Genomic DNA, 16,786 nt, shown 5'->3' on the forward strand with positions numbered 1-16,786 from the left:
TGAGGGGGAAGGGGGTGTTGTTTTCAAAAGCCTGCCTTTGCAAAATCCCACTGGCTAAGTAACCCAAGGAAATCATTCAGTTCTGTTCTTGACAAATAAAAAGGCTAGACTTTGTTTTTCTTCTCTTCCTTTCTCAAGTTCTTTGCATGTAATCCTTCTTGGGAGTGCATACTATATAATTCCATCTATATGATATTCTGGAATAGACAAGATTATAGGCATAGTAAACTGATCAACATTTTCATGGTGCCAGGGCTGTGGGAGAGGTTGACTACAGAGGGATATGAGATGATTTGGGGGCAGGGTTAATGAATTGTTCTGTATCTTGATTGTGATGGGGGTTACATGACTATGTGTTATTAAAACTCATAGAACTGTATGTTTAAGATGAATTTTACTCTACGTATATGAAACCTCAATAAATCCAATGAAAAAGAACTGCCAAAAAAATTGAAGGAATCTATCCTAAAGAAAAACATGAATATATTCAGCATTGTTAATAATGGCAAAAAAAAAATGGAAACAATCTGAAAGTCTCCTAATAATGGTTAAACAAATTATTTAATATTAGGTTTGGCCCAGAGTAACATAACAAAATAACAGTACTTTACACAGATGGAAATTTATTTCTTTCCCACACACAAATCCAGAGGTAAGGTATCAGGGCTGGGCTGGTACCTTTGCACCAGAGAATCTCCGGGAACCCAGCCATCACAGCCATTTCAGCAGGATGGAGGAAAGGAAGACGATGGGACAAAGACTTGTGTCAGCTGCATCTTAGATGAAGTATCTAGAATACACTAGTACATATACTTCTGCTTACATCTCATTGGCTAGCTTAATCACATGACCACAATTAGTTACAAAGAATGTGGAAAAAGTAATCTTTACTGTGGGTAGCTATTGCCCAGTTAAAATTTTGGGGGACCAACCAACAGTTTCCATCTCATTAGACACCTACCAATTCATGCTCTAAGGCATGTAAGGTAAACAAAGAAAGTTACAGGGCAATACATATAACACAGATGACTCGCCTAGGCATGTATGTCTACATGCTATGTATGTATGCAAATGCATGGAAAACCATCTGGAAGGGTACAAACATCTGGAATGGTGAACTGTGGTTGCCTGAGAGAGTAAGGAGGAGAGAGAAAGAGGAAGGTGAGAAAGGATTGTAACATTTTATTCTATACTCTTTGATCCTGCTTGATTTGTTTACATCAAAAGAATGTTTTCATGCAGAGAGTAAAATCATAGTTGCCATGTTCATATCAGCATTATTCACAATAGCCAAAAGGTGGATGCAACCCAAGTGCCTGCCTACTGTGGAATGGATAAAAAAAATATGGTATATAAATGCAACGGAACATTATTAAGCCTTTAAAAAACAAAGAAATTCTGACACATGATACAACTTTGAAGCCAGTCACAAAAGGCGAAATAATGCATTATTCTACTTATCTTGAGTCCCCAGAACATAGTAGGTGTTTTATAAATATTCGTTAAATGAATGAATGAATGAATGAATGAATCCATATGTTCATAACAGTGTCACATAAATGTTCATGGAAATTTTGTCCATAAGCCAATTTCCAGATTTTTCAAAAAATTCCAAAATATTTAGGATTTTCAATAAGTATATGGGGATCCCCACCCAGTAAATAGTTAATTTACTGATGACTTTCACCCAAGCTAAACCACAATGAGATAAAAACAGATGAAATATTTGCTTCCAGGTTTGCTTCAAATTTTGCTGGGTCAGGAAATAAGTTAATATCCTTCCAAACTCCCACAACTCATAACAGCAATTAGGGGTGTGTTCCTAATTGCCAAAATGGATAAGAGAAGGCAGCTATGCCTAACTATAAGTCAGTGTCAACAAAACATGCTGCATGTCAGCCAAAATGGAAGTTACTTCCCATCGGAAACAGTGGTGAGTGGGTATGGGAGCGGGACTGGTATTTGAAGGACCAGGATGGGCATATCAGGACCCCAGTTCTGTTCCCTACTTAAGAGGAAAGAATTGTAACAATAGAATTTTTTTAAAGTCTCAAAACATCAAAATCTGCCTCGGCATAAAGAGCCCAAAACCATGACACCAGATGGCTATGGTGTGGCGGACTGATGAGTTTTATCTTCTAAGGAGCGAAGTGAAGAATGACTCACTCACAATTTTAAAATGTAATAAGGAACCTGAAATTGCTCCACCCAGACCCATTTCTCAGATAACCACCGACCTGAGGGCAGCTGCCCTCCTCCAGAAATGAGCCCAGCAAAGTTAGTTACTAATTAGGAAAAATCATCCAATTATGCCAACTTGCTGAGGCTGGCAAGCTCCCTTTTCCTCTGTGTAGGCAAAATATCGTCCAGAACACACTTGAGAATTGTCTATAAAAAGGCACACAAAACAGGTGAGAGGAGAAGGCACTCCATTCTGGGATTCACGAGAACAGCTCTGCAACGCGCTTACCCGGACACCATGTCTCTCCGACTTCCCAGTGGCTCCCGGCGGGCCTGTCCCCGTCCCACCACGGGATCGCTCCGGCTCTCGGGTGGGGGAGCCAGCTTTGGGGCTGGAAATGCTTGCAGCTTGCCTGGAATTGGAAGTGGCTTCTCCTGTGCCTTCGGGGGCAGCGCACTGGGAGGAAATGCAGGCGGAAGCAATTCCTGTGCTGGCTTTACTGTGAATGAGGGCGGCCTCCTCTCTGGGAATGAGAAGGTGACCATGCAGAACCTCAATGACCGCCTGGCCTCCTACCTGGACAACGTGCGAGCTCTGGAGGAGGCCAACGCAGACCTGGAGCAGAAGATCAAGGGTTGGTATGAGAAATTTGGGCCTGGATCTTGCCGTGGTCTGGATCATGATTACAGCAGATACTTCCCTATAATTGATGATCTCAAAAGTCAGGTAAGAAACTACAACTCCGCAATCATTTTTATGAACTTTCATTTCTAAAGGCTCTTTGCCTTTCCTCACTGAATTCTAAACGCATTTATCATCCCTACTTGCAATTTCCTAAAAGGAATTTCAATTTAGCATTAGAAATAAGCACGAAGTAGATTCATCTGGTTAACCGCATGATTTAAAATGTCACTATCTGGTCACTATATTAATTTTGATTATTTCCATTTTCTAATCTAAAAAAAATAACCACTTTTTTATTGATTGTAATAAATTGCCTTTAAAAAAATTAAACTCCCCATTTCTAGATCATCGCTTCCACCACCAGCAATGCTAATGCTGTTCTACAGATCGATAATGCCAGGCTGACAGCGGATGACTTCAGACTCAAGTAAGTAGACTCTCGGAGTGAAAGAATCCATGGAGGTTCATGGGAAGCATTAAACTGAATTTATTTTTTGATTCCTCCATTAAATATTAAAATACTGGGATTTAAAGCAGACAGAATGCTATTACTTTTTTATACTTTTGCCACAAGATATAAAGTATGAACTGCCATAAAAGAAGTGTTCAATGCCCTAGTTCCTTTTCTGTCAAAGAAATGCGTCAAAATAAAGAAAAGAATAATTAGCATACAATAGACTTTGAAAATGTCTCTTGTGGCCAAATGTGGCATCTCAAAATTCTATTTGCTCATTGACCTTTGGCTATTTCTCCAACCATGTGACAAATTGGAAAATCTTTATCACCCTTTAAGGTATGAAAATGAGCTGGCTCTTCACCAGAGCGTAGAGAGTGATGTCAATGGGTTGCGCAGAGTCCTGGATGAAATAACCCTGTGCAGAACCGACCTGGAGATCCAGTATGAAACCCTGAGTGAGGAGATGACGTACCTCAAAAAGAACCATAAAGAGGTGAGAGCTGACTGTCTACGCTTTGCCACCCCTCTGCAGACACCACCCACCTGATAGGAGATCACGTAATTGGCTTCTTAAATAAGAAATTGGTCCTAACAAACCAGTATCAGACAGACATGAGGCCTGAGTTGTCTTTAGAAGTGGTGAAGTCTTTGTACAGATTCACCCTTGCTCTCTCATTGTTTCCCACGGGGAAAAAAATAATTATGTTTTCCAGACCAATCAGGGTTAAAGAGCAGTATTTGGCTAGATAATTACAGCTATAGATAATTAAAATGGTGCGCTTAAAAGATTACATCTAATGAGATAGAAGATGTATACTGTAAGGACTGCCTAAGGAAACTACGGTAGATCTAAATTTCTATATCACAGTGGCAGATTTAAAACATTTACTCCATACACACATTAAGTATATATACTTAATATTAATACATATTCTTAATAAGTGTGGCTATAAAAATAATGAGACTGGGATTAAACTGTTCCATTAAAATTTACACTTCCAAATAAATAGTGTATGTCCAAAGTGGTCATCGTGGGAAGCTAGATCCTAAATTAGACCATACAGCCACTACTCCAGACACACCTCTGGGATTGCTTTCAGAACCACTGTTTCCTGATAATATCTTTATTCTTTGAAAAGGAATTTGATCTTTTTAAACAGCCAAAAAACTTCTCAAAGTCAAGCCAGGTGCTTAAAGGAGAAAAGCTAAAAATGCAGCTTGCTTAGTCATGCGGCTGTCTTGTAAATTTAAGTATTTGAAGAACAACATTTGCATAAATATATGGGTTCAAGTATGGCTATAGCCCCCTGGTAGCTACTCAACAAATGTTTGATGAATTGAATGCAATTGATTTCATTTTTTTCAATGACTCACAGACAAACCCCCGTGCATCTTTTAATCTTTTTCTGTTTGAACTGGGGAAGATTTCCCTAAGTCCTCAGAAGTAAAAACCCCACCTGGAGATAGACAAGGCATGGGGACCACCAGGGAGGAACAAATGTTAGAATTACCAGAGGGACTTGGTACAGGGAGGAAAGAAAGCCTCATTAGTGACATTAGGACCGAGCCAGGGCCTGGGACATGGGTGGGGAGGAGGGTTCCTGCAGCAGAGGCGTAAGCCGCTCCGTGTTGTTTCGGTGGTACACAGACTTAGTGGTGTCTGCCATCCACAATCTTAGAATGACTCACTGCATCCCAACAGCACACACCTCGGATGAAATAATACGCAAAGCTGATTCCAACCTCTCTGATGATGATAATGATCATAATGACTAGCATTTATTTAGTATTTACACGCCAGGCAGTATTGTTGGTCTTATTACTATTTCACATCTTCCAACAACACAGAGAAGGATATTATTTGTTGCCTCAATTTCCAGATAAGAAAATTGGGATTTGAAGTGGAGCCTCGTTCCCAGGTAGCTACTACAGGGCAGAACCAAAATTCACATGGAGATCGGTTTGACACCAAAGTCCATCAAGACACTATAATGGCCTGTGTAAGCTTAATAGCTTAATAGACAACTAAGGATTCTTTAGAAGATGATGTTCTTCCTTTACTAATCACAAATAAGTTTATAATTATAAGCAGGCATAAACATAGAAACATAAATATGTATTTATTCATAGTTATTTCAACTCTTCAAAATTATCCAGACTCAGCCCCTCCACCATGTTCATGCTGAGTTCAGGATATTGCTGAGTGGAGAACACATCCAAGCTGCTCTCAAAGTGGAATAATGACCAAGTCCACAGAGGTGGAGACATTTAAGCTATAAATGAATAGAAAAAGAGATGACAGATCACTCATTCTATATATTTGTTTAATTTTTTTTTAAAAAAAATTTTTATTGGCTTCAGAGAGGGAGAGAGAGATGGAAACATCAATGCTGAGAGAGCATCACTGATCAGCTGCCTCTTGCACGTCCCCTACCGGGGGTCAAGCTGTAAACCCAGCCATGTGCCCTGACCAGGAATCCAGCAATGACCTCCAGGTTCATAGGTCCACACTCAACCACTGAGCCATACCAGCTGGGTTCATTCTAGATGTTTTAGGGACTTTCATTTGGAAAAGGAATTAAGACTTTTTCTGTGCAGCAGAACTATAACTGATCGATGAGTTGGAGTTTATGAGCTGGAGTTGGGTTCATCATAGAAAAGACCTCTGCAGCAACTAAAACTCCAAGAAGGAAACAGGCTATTTCATGAGGCAGTGGGTTCACTGTCGTTGAAAGTCATGTCTGCTGGACAGGATATATAAAAAGTAGAGGGAGCTCATTGCACAGACTGGGAGATGGAAGCAGGGGAACGCTAAGAGCCCTTCCGAAGCTAAGCTTCTTCAGCTTCTAGACTTTCTGTGAGATCCCTGCTTCGCTGAGCGGCACACTTTTCTGCCTCCAGGAAATGCAAGTTCTGCAGTGCGCCGCCGGGGGCAACGTGAACGTGGAGATGAACGCGGCCCCCGGGGTGGACCTCACGGTTCTGCTGAACAACATGCGCGCCGAGTACGAAGCACTAGCGGAGCAGAACCGCCGGGATGCGGAGGCCTGGTTCAACGAGAAGGTGAGTCTCTGTCAGAAAACAGGCCTGCTGCATTTTGGTGATGCTCACACCTAAGATGTGCTCCCTCACTTACACCTTCCAGAGCGCTTCGCTGCAACAGCAGATCTCTGAGGATGTGGGCGCCACAACCTCCGCCCGGAACGAGCTGACTGAGATGAAGCGCAATCTGCAAACGCTGGAAATCGAGCTTCAGTCCCTCTTAGCCACGGTAGGAAAGGACAACGTCTTACCATCTCCTAGGTTATCATTTTAATTATGTGCCGGTTGGTTTTAAAGCTCTTAACCATATTGCCTGACCGGCGTGGATCAGTGGTTGAGCATTGATCGATGAACCAGGAGGTCACAGTTCAATTCCTGGTCAGGGCATATGCCTGGGTTGTGCGCTCCACACCCAGTGTGGGGCATGCAGGAGGCAACCGATCAATGATTTTCTCTCATCATTGATGTTTCTATCTCTCTCTCTCCCTCTCCCTTCCTCTCTGAGATCAATAAAAATATATGTACATATATTTTTAAATCTCTTAACCATGTTGAGAATATCTATATATATAAAAGCCTAATATGCAAATTGTCCCCTTGGGAGTTTGACCAGGAGACGGATCGCTCACTATGATGTGCGCTGACCACCAGGGGGCAGCGTGGAAAGAAGGGAGGCCCTGGCCGGCAGCCAGAAGACCCCGATGAGCCCTGATCGCTGGCCAGTCCTAGGGACCCTACCTGTGCACAAATTTCATGCACCAAGCCTCTAGTATGCATATATTTTTTTATGTAATTAACTTAAAACATTAAGAGAGAATAGGATTGTATCTAGAACAGCTAAAACAGCAACATCAATGTCTTTAGACTTGTTCTACCAAAAAGAAAGACTTGCTCATTTTAAGAATGTCACAGTCTTCTTAACCATGTGTCCACAGGAAATCAACAATTACAGGCAGAGCTGATAAGAGGAGAAAGTCATAGGTCAAAGCTAGTTTGTATATGTGTGTATCCGTCTCAGTCTCTTCATTGTTTCCTTACAGAAACAGTCCCTGGAATGCTCCTTGACGGAGACCGAAAGCAACTACTGTGCGCAGCTGGCCCAGATCCAGGCTCAGATCGGGGCCCTGGAGGAGCAGCTGCACCAGGTCAGAACCGAGACCGAGGGCCAGAAACTCGAGTACGAGCAGCTGCTGGACATCAAGGTCCTCCTGGAAAAAGAGATTGAGACCTACTGCCTCCTCATAGGCGGAGATGACGGGTAGGTAAAATAATCTACAGAGAAGTAATAAACTGAAATCTGCACGAAACTTAGATCTCTGGAAACTGATAGGACCACATTTATTATCATAGTCGCTAAATATTAAACATGATACTCTACTGCCAAGGTACAAATTAGCCACATCTTACAAAACCAAAATGCAACAAGCCCTGTATTTACGGTATGAAAATGTAAGACTCACCTCTTGATGCTAAAGCAGATGTAACCCACTGAAATGTGCTCACCAGACAGCTAAATAAAACAAATAGTGAATTTAGAATTGAAGGGGTTCTCTCCAACTCATTCTTTTGTGATGTTTTCAATAATATGTGTTTACAGGGCTTGCAAGTCTGGAGGTTACAAGTCTAAAGATTACGGGTCTGGAAACATGGGAAGTCAAGTCAAAGGTAATTAAGTAAATTCTATTTTTATGCTATACTACTTCATTTTCAATGCACAGCTTGATTGCCTTTATATTCCCAGAATATATATTATATATTATATGTAAGAGTAGATAAAGATTTGTAGTAGACATCAGTGAGTGCTAGATGTCTGTCTTTAGAGATGTATGCTAATTTTATTTTATTTTATTTTTTAATATTTTTAATTTTTTCTTTTTTATGCTAATTTTAAACAAAGTAACATGTCGCCATATTTTTAGCTAATCAAAATTCACCAAAAAATGAGTCCAAGTATTTGTGCTTATTGCATAGTTCACCGTATATAAAAATCCTATTATTCCTTTAATTGATATACTTTCTTACTCATTTTTTAAGTTTATTGTGTTAAATTATACTAAACACAAAATTTAGTATCTTAACCATTTTTGTGTGTACAGTTCAGTGGCATGATGTACATTCATATTCTTGTGCAACCATCACCACCATCTATCTCTAGAACTCTTTTCATCTTCCAACACTGAAACTCTATACCCATTCAACAACTCTTCATTCCCCCTCCCCAGCCCCTGGAAACCACCATTCTACTTTCTGTATGAATTTCACTAGTCTAGGTACCTCATATAAGCAGAATCATATAGCACTTGCCTTTTTGTGACTGAGTTATTTCACTTAGCATAATATCCTCAGGATTTGTCCATGTTGTGGCATTTCAGAATTTCCTTCCTTTTTATTTTTTCTATTTTTTACTTTTTATTGATTTCAGAGAGGAAGGGTTAGGGAGGGAAAGAAATAACAATGATGAGAGAGAATCATGGACTGGCTGCCTCCTGCACACCCCCAATTGGGGATCAAGCCTGCAACCCAGGCATGTGCCCTTACTTGGGAATCAAACTGTGACCTCCTGGTTCATAGGTAAATGCTCAACCACTGAGCCACGCTGGCCAGGCGAATTTCCTTCCTTTAGTGCTGAGTCATATTCCCTTGTATGCTTTTACCATATTTTTTTTATCCATTCACCCATTGATGAATTCTTGGGTTGCTTCCACACTTTAGCTATTGGTATCTTATTCATCTTTTCTCAACTCTCTAAAATCTCCTTTTAAATTTTAATTTTTAGATCCTGCCAAAGCCATAGTGGTTAAGAAAGTTCTGGAGGAGGTAGACCAACGCAGCAAAATACTGAGCACCAGGCTCCACTCCCTGGAAGAGAAATCTCAAAGCAATTAATTTGAAACACAAGAGCTAGCTTATGCCAAGTGCTTTCCGAGAAGAAAACACATTATATATCTGTCCAGAAAAATGAGCAAGTCTAAAAAAAATGTCTGTCCCTTTGTCTTTCTCTTACTGAAATATAACCTCTAGCCATCAATAGTGGTATCTCCCATTCATCTGGAAGAATGTCACATACAAATGTGATGACTCATTTGAATACCTTATAGAAAATGTTGTCAATTCTTTGTGTTCAATAAACCTTCCTTCAGCAAGTTATCACTGATGGTATTGTCTTATATTTAAAATGTCCGTGTCTGTGGCCGAGATATATGAACACTTAACAGCTTTTCATTTATATAAAAACTTTTTAAAAATTAACAGATTTTCATGAGGCTTTCCCAACAATTCAAAATGAGACAAATTCAGAATGAATAAAAATACTTTCACTTAAATTCCCAATTTGCCATACTCTGACATAATAACAAGTCTATTCCCTTTCAGAATAGCTAACATGTACACATTTCAGGTTCATATGTAAAATGGGGATAAATAATACTTCTCTCAAATGATTATTATAAAGATTAAACGAATTATTCTAAAGTGTATTTATTGAATAAGCACTCAGTAAATGCTAATTTACTTTTAAATACTTAATATTTATAAGGGTTAATTCTCAAATATCATTTCACTTTGAATATATATTTAAATAATATTCCAAATATAAAGAAGGTTAAAGCACAAGTTTTGGTTTAGAATTCAAGTTCTATTAATGGAGTCACATAATTTCCTCAAATCAAATATGACCCCTGGAGATTTAGTTGACCTCTCAATCCTCTATGGATGGATTATCCATATTATAATCCATCCATGAAAATTTGATTTCAAGCTCCATCTGAAAATATTAAGCAGAAAAGACAACTGGGGTTTTTTAAGGGTACTATAATTATTCTTGAATTACTTTTATTGTCTATTTCTAATGCAATCTTAGCCAGGGACCACTAGAGTCAAAATATCTAATTATGACCCCCATCAGATTATGTGAAACAAAAACAATACAATCTGAGAGAAAATTCTTGAGTTCTCAGAAATGCAGCTTTCTCAATAAACGTGAGCGTAATAGACATTCCTTGCCAAAAAGAAAATACTTTTTTCTTTCATGCCATTTGGGCTATGTGCCACTGTTCTCATTCACTTAATAACAACAACCAAGAATTTTCTCAGGCCCAACCAGTGTGGCTCAGTGGTTGGGCACTGACCTATGAACCAGGAGATCAGGGTTCGATTCTGGGTCAAGGCATTTGCCCAGGTTGTGGGCTCGATCACCAGTGAGGGGTGTGCAGGAGGCAGCCAATCAATGATTCTCTCTCATCATTGATTTTTCTCTCTCTCTTTCCCTCTCCCTTCCTCTCTGAAATCAATAAAGATTGTTGTTGTTTTTTAAAAAAAAGAATTTTCTAGTAATAAGATTCTATTTACTTATTTCTATTTACTACTTAATTTTGAAAGCATTTTTGAAATGTAATGATAATTGTGTCATAGAAGAAGACAACTTTGGGGGGACATTTTCAGAGCTTCAGTTCATACACTGTAGCCAGTGAGTCAACACTGCTCCCTAATGAAATGCTTATCTTCCTTCTGCCACTGCTGCTGCCATCACCACCTCATTCTTGGTTCACTGAAGAGTTTACTCACAGCAACTATGAGAATTTTCAGGTATTTACGTGGCTGTCTTACCAGATACAGTCTTACTTTATGGGGAAACCAAATTTTATCGAATGTAGCTGTCCTTTCTTAGGCTTAAAGTTATATTCACACAGACCTGCAGAGGCAATACGATTGCCCAAATGGTGGATCTATATTCAGTTACAGGAATAATCAAAAGGAAGGAGGGAGACAGTGTTGAAACTAATGTGTAATAGTCTTCACCTAATTTCAATAATTTCCTTGGGCTTTGGGCTGGAAGGACAGTCTCTAGTTGTCTGGTACCTGGCCCTGGGATGATTTAGGGCAGGGGAAGTATGCGCTTGATGTGTGAGAGTTTAATTTTCATCTGTTCCTTTAAATTAGGCAAAGAGGTGGAACAAGATTCTAGTATTAGCATAATTACTGGAAGGAATGCTGCCCTGCCTCCTGACCTATCTCAGCATTGGAATGCTGATAAATATAACATGAAATTGTTGTCAAGTAAATCTATAAGGACGCAAAAGAACAGTTCAATTATTAACATGGCTAGTGAAGTATACATTAGGAAGTAAAATGGGAGTATATTTCAGAGCTCTGTCCCACCATGATGCTACAGGCCAGAGTGAGTCATGGCCAGCTCAGTTCTCCACGGAAGCAGCTGACCAAGCCAGAGATGAGATCACAAAACTGAAATGCAGTCTTCACAGCCATGACATGTAACTACAATCCTTAATTGCTAAGGTTTGTGAGAGCAGCTAATTACAGTCTTAAACTTAAATCCAAAAGATATAAATAGGGCCCTGCCAGGTGGCTCAGTTTGTTGGAGCCTCGTCCTATACACCAAAAAGGTTGGGGGTTCAGGGCACATACGTAGGTTGCAGGTTCGATCCCCAGCAGGGCAAGTACCAAAGGCAACAGATCTCTCTCTCTCTCTCTCTCTCTCTCTCTTTTTCTCATCAATGAAAGATATATCCCCAGATGAGGATTGTAAAAATAGATATAGATAGGGTCTACATATTTTTATAAATAATTATATATAAATTTTTCAAAAATAAAATCCCTTAGTAAAGGCACCAAGGACATCAGACATACATTTTAAAAAATGGTGAAGACGATACAGCACTTGAATCGGATGAAATCAGGCTGATCTTCCAAGTCAGCAGCAGGTGGTCTTATGGAATAAACAATACTGTACAGATGCAAAAAAAAAAACACCTAAAAATGATCAAACTATGGTTTGAATATAGAATCACAATTTACAAAGCACTTATAATCCTGTGCACTAGGTAGGACAGGAATTATTAACCTTGATTGTAAAGGTTAGAAAACTATGGCTCTAAAATTCTCCCTTGAAATAAAGACAGAGGAACCAGGACAGTGACAGATAATGGCCAAGTGATTTCATCTCAAGTCAACAATGTTTCTGATGTAAAATTCAAACAAAAGCAAGAAAGCAAGATGTAGGCACCTGTGCTCTCGCCCCAAGAAGTAAATGATAACTCTGAATAAGTGTGAACAATTTAACAAGCCCGAGGAGATGAAGCTTCAACTATTGCTATACTTTTTTCTGATATTCCACAGAGATTACAGAAATATAAGAAAGCAAACCTTTGTAGACTTCAGATTTTTAAAAAATAAAAAAATATATTTATATACTTAGGGAATGATGAAGCCTTTTTAAATCAAACAGAAGCTGAAGGCATGAAGGTAAAGATGTATCTGTAGGAAGAAAATAATACACAGTAAGAAAGCAAAACAAAATTAAAAGAAAACCTTTTAAACCTTAATAAAGTGTGCTAAAAATCTATTCCAACACCGAGGGGAAATCTGTGCAGCTAGCCAGCCAAGCCACTCCAGTTTTCTGATGCACAATTTCAACCTGTCTTAGCTGCAGTTTGGCGCCACCTGCTGGCCGCTGTCTTCCCTGTCTAAAGTCAAGAGAGGATTCTGGGAAGAGCCGACTTCCAAGAAAGCCGCAGTTGCAGGAACCTGCAGCCTGTTTAGCTGGCCTGGCTCATCTTCAGCCTCCCATTTCCCAAACTTCCCTTCCCTAACCACCCCGCCCACCACGGCCTGTCCACCTGCCATATCTCCCCTGCTCACCGCAGAAGATAGGAACTTTAGCCCACCTTCTTTGGGGCTGGACGCAGACTGTGAGCTAACAGCTCACATTTTATACTGTATGTCTGTGGGTTCTGTGAATAGGAAGCTAGTGTCTATTTGGTATGAGGCAAGGTCCCAAGGACCGTTCAAGTCAACATAATCAGTAAACTCTGTGCTTACTTCAATCTACACTGACTCTGGACGCTGAAGGACAGAAGTACCTCTACCCGACAAAGGCACACGCCCATTCTCTTAACTCACCGTAAACCGACTAAACAGTCTTCAGGAAAAGTAAAAAAAAGTAAAAAGAGCTGTTTAAAGAGATTGTAGAGCATTCAAACTCAACAAGTACAAAGCTAAGTCATTTTCTCCCAGAACAAAATTTGGCAAAATGGTGTGATCTAGCAGATGCTGGTGGAGAAAATGAAGCCTTCAAACAGATATGCTTAACTGAAACTAAAAAGAGAAAGACTGGGAAAGAATGATAGGGAAAGAAGATAGGAAAGCGTGAAGGAAGAGAAACAGTCACAGAATTTGGTGCATTTCAGCTCTATTTTTGTAGGTACTTTGTAACTCCTTTGGTGTCTGGCAATAGCACAGGACTGAAATCGATTTATGGATGGTGCCAGATCCACTGGGAGTGGCTTCTCAGGACACATATTACTGCAAAATCTCTTTTCTATTCCAAGTAGTTGAGCCTGGCAAGGCTCACATGGCCACCACCATGGCACTGACCTAAATAATAATTCTCTGCAGGGAAGTCCCCACATGATTCTGGTGTGACCTTCCCTGCCCCCTCTGTGAACAACACCTCCTTTTACTAACAACCCCTCCAACACAGACACACACACACACACCCCACAAACCCAGAGGTGGAGAATAAAGATTTAAAAGACAGAACACATAATAAAGGACAGAAGCAATCCGTGACCCAAGCTGTTCATGAAGCAGGTCAAGCTGTGTTGTTTTTTTGTTAATTCAAGGGCTCTTTATTATCTCTCTACAATATGTTAGGTATTATAAAGAGGCTGTGCACACATCCAACTGGGGCTTTTCCTTTTGCCATACCATCTGCCAACACTCAACAAATACTTTGTGCCCAGTTACTTCCCTTAACTATTCTGGTCTTATGCTTTTATTTGAAAAACATAACAGAATATTCTCCAGAGTGAACAGGAGATAGAATTTCCCGAGTTCATTCTATTTTCAATGCTAAAGGTTCATCAGGGACAAAATGCCATGCTTTTCAGTATTGATTTTCCTGCTAACCTAAAAGCATGCAATATATTAATCTGAAATTTTAAAAATACTAGTAATCTATCTCACAAAAAATGGTAATGGTTACTATTTGAAAATAATTCTGCAATTATTACAGTGGTCATATTCTACAGAGGTCATATTTGATTCTTTGCAGGTAAAAATAAACTGCTAATAACAAACTATTCAAAACAGTGTATAACTGATGGCAGCATTGAACTGGGAGCCCGAGATATGAGGTTCAGTCCATTTCTTTTAAACTGTCATATAACTAACGGATGCCAGGCACCAACGCCGGCATTTCTGAACATTTACCCCCACTGGAACCTAACCAGATTATTGAAGTTTTCATTTTACATAGGAAAGAAATCCCAATAACTTACTTGTGAACTCTGGCAACTCCTTATTTCAAATAAAAGAGAGTGAATATTAAATTTGGGGATGTCTCAAAACAATGGAGACCAAAGCTGACTAAAGAATTCTAACACTTCAGACAAGAACAGAATTGTATTTATAGATGTGATTAAAATCCCTTAATCCACTAGGCATCAAAGTTGTAGACAGTTTTCAAGTCACAAAATCGAGATTAGTCTGATAGATTCACCACTGAAAAGAAGAGGCACACAGATACACAGAAACAAAGCATGAAACTGCACTTCAGGAAATAGTGACAAACAAGAAAATCCTGTGGGTTTACCTGTACATTTGTTTATACACTGCCTCATTAGACACACAGTTTGAGGTGATAATGGCTGTTTTATTTATTAAGTACATGCCCTGCCCAGAAGTCATCTCTGAAGTATAGAGAATCAGAGAAGCATCTCAAATGAACTTGATTTTGAAACTGAATTTTAAAGAACAGACATATGCCAGCATGAAGATTATATCAATTTTGCCCTGGCTGGGTAGCTCAGTTGGTTGGAGCATTGTCCCATACACCAAAAAGGTGCAGGTTCAATTCCCAGTCAGGGTACATACCCAGGTTTCGGGTTCAATCTCATGGTGGGGGTGTGTACGGGAGGCAACCGATTGATGTTTCTTTCTCACATTGTTGCTTCTCTCCCACGTTGACATTTCTCTCTCTCAAAAAAAAAAGATATTTCTCTCTCTCCCCTCCCCCTTCCTCTCTCTCTCAAATCAATAAACATCTCCTCGAGTGAAGATTTTAAAAAGTATATACGTTTTTATTATGTACATAATAAAGTTATATCAACAAGAAAGCTTAAAAATGAGACACAAGATAGAACACCTATCATATGAGACACATATCAATGAGACACAAGATAGAACACCTGTCATCACAAGCTTCCTCAGTGGAGACCCAGATGTCCAGATATCCCAAGTCAGAAGGTAAACAAAGCTGCTGAGATGAGAAAGCTACACCCTAGATGAGCACTGACTAAAAACTCCACAAACCCCAGGCCAAATTCAGAGGCCCACGACGCTGCTAAATGTCTTTCCTCAATCTTTCCACAGGAAACTCTTGCTCCCTGTGCTCTGAAATTTGTTTTATCAGGTTTCTTTCACTTTGCTGCTGTTCCTTCCTTAAAACCTTCTTTTAACCAAATGCCAGCCTTATGCAGGCAGAAAGATTCCATTTCATAATTTTAAGAGGAAGGAATAGCCCAATGATGGTCCCTCCCGTCTCCAGCATTCACATTCCATTAAATCATTAGTGTGGAGACTTCTTTGGTTTCATGGCTTTGGGGAGGGGTGAGGCAAGATGACCAACAGACGGTGATAGTTGGTGCATTTTTTACCTACCTGGGAAGGGTGTAATGCGAATTACGCCCAGCTTAACGATTTAAAGTTTATAAAACACCTTGTACTCCTTGAGGCAGCACCCTGAGTATAAGACTGGAAAACAATACAGGTAGAACATAAAAGCTACTCCCCTAAAGAGCTCCACGCAAAGGGAATTACCACTGACTTCATCGTTTGTCCCAATCAAGGGCAGTCTAAGGAAAAATTAAAAGAAGGCAGAACACTGAATAAAAAACCATCAAATGTAAGGATTAAAGCATGCATGTGGTTTAACAGACACTGCCAAGATAAAGTTTTAAATAAACGAACGTCAGCGAGCTACATGAGCATAAAGCTAAGAAGGTCAAGAAATATATTTAAAGCACCTATACTTTTATTAAAAGGTACTTTTTAAATTTGTGGTAAAATACACATAACATAAAAGTGACCATCGTAACCATTTTTAAGGGCACAGTGCAGTGGTGTTAAATATATTCATGTTGCTGTGCAACCAATCTCCAGAATTCTTTTTCTCTTGCAAAACTAAAACTCTGTATCCATTAAACAACTCCCCACTGCCTCTTCCCCAGCCCCCGGCACCACCACTCTGTTTCCTGTCTCTAAATTTGACTACACCAGCTACATCATATAAGTAGAATCATACAGTATTTGCCTTAAACACACACACACACACACACACACACACACACACACACACACAACCTTTAATCGACTAGCAGAGGAGAATGGAAAAATCTAAAGTA

General features: G+C 39.6%; 1 protein-coding gene across 1 annotated transcript; it reads left to right on the top strand.

The window, feature by feature from the left end:
* Positions 1-2,479: 2,479 nt before the first annotated feature.
* KRT25 (keratin 25) lies at positions 2,480-9,251 on the top strand (the record flags this gene model as incomplete). The annotated part of the gene is made up of 8 exons (XM_079798213.1): positions 2,480-2,908; positions 3,211-3,293; positions 3,660-3,816; positions 6,225-6,386; positions 6,469-6,594; positions 7,406-7,623; positions 7,963-8,030; positions 9,142-9,251. The coding sequence occupies 8 exons, from the start codon at positions 2,480-2,482 to the stop codon at positions 9,249-9,251; spliced, it is 1,353 nt and encodes a 450-aa protein (XP_079654339.1).
* Positions 9,252-16,786: the final 7,535 nt, after the last annotated feature.

This window comes from Cnephaeus nilssonii (genome assembly GCF_951640355.1).
Source record: "Cnephaeus nilssonii genome assembly, chromosome: 19".
Classification (NCBI taxonomy): Eukaryota; Metazoa; Chordata; class Mammalia; order Chiroptera; family Vespertilionidae; genus Cnephaeus; species Cnephaeus nilssonii.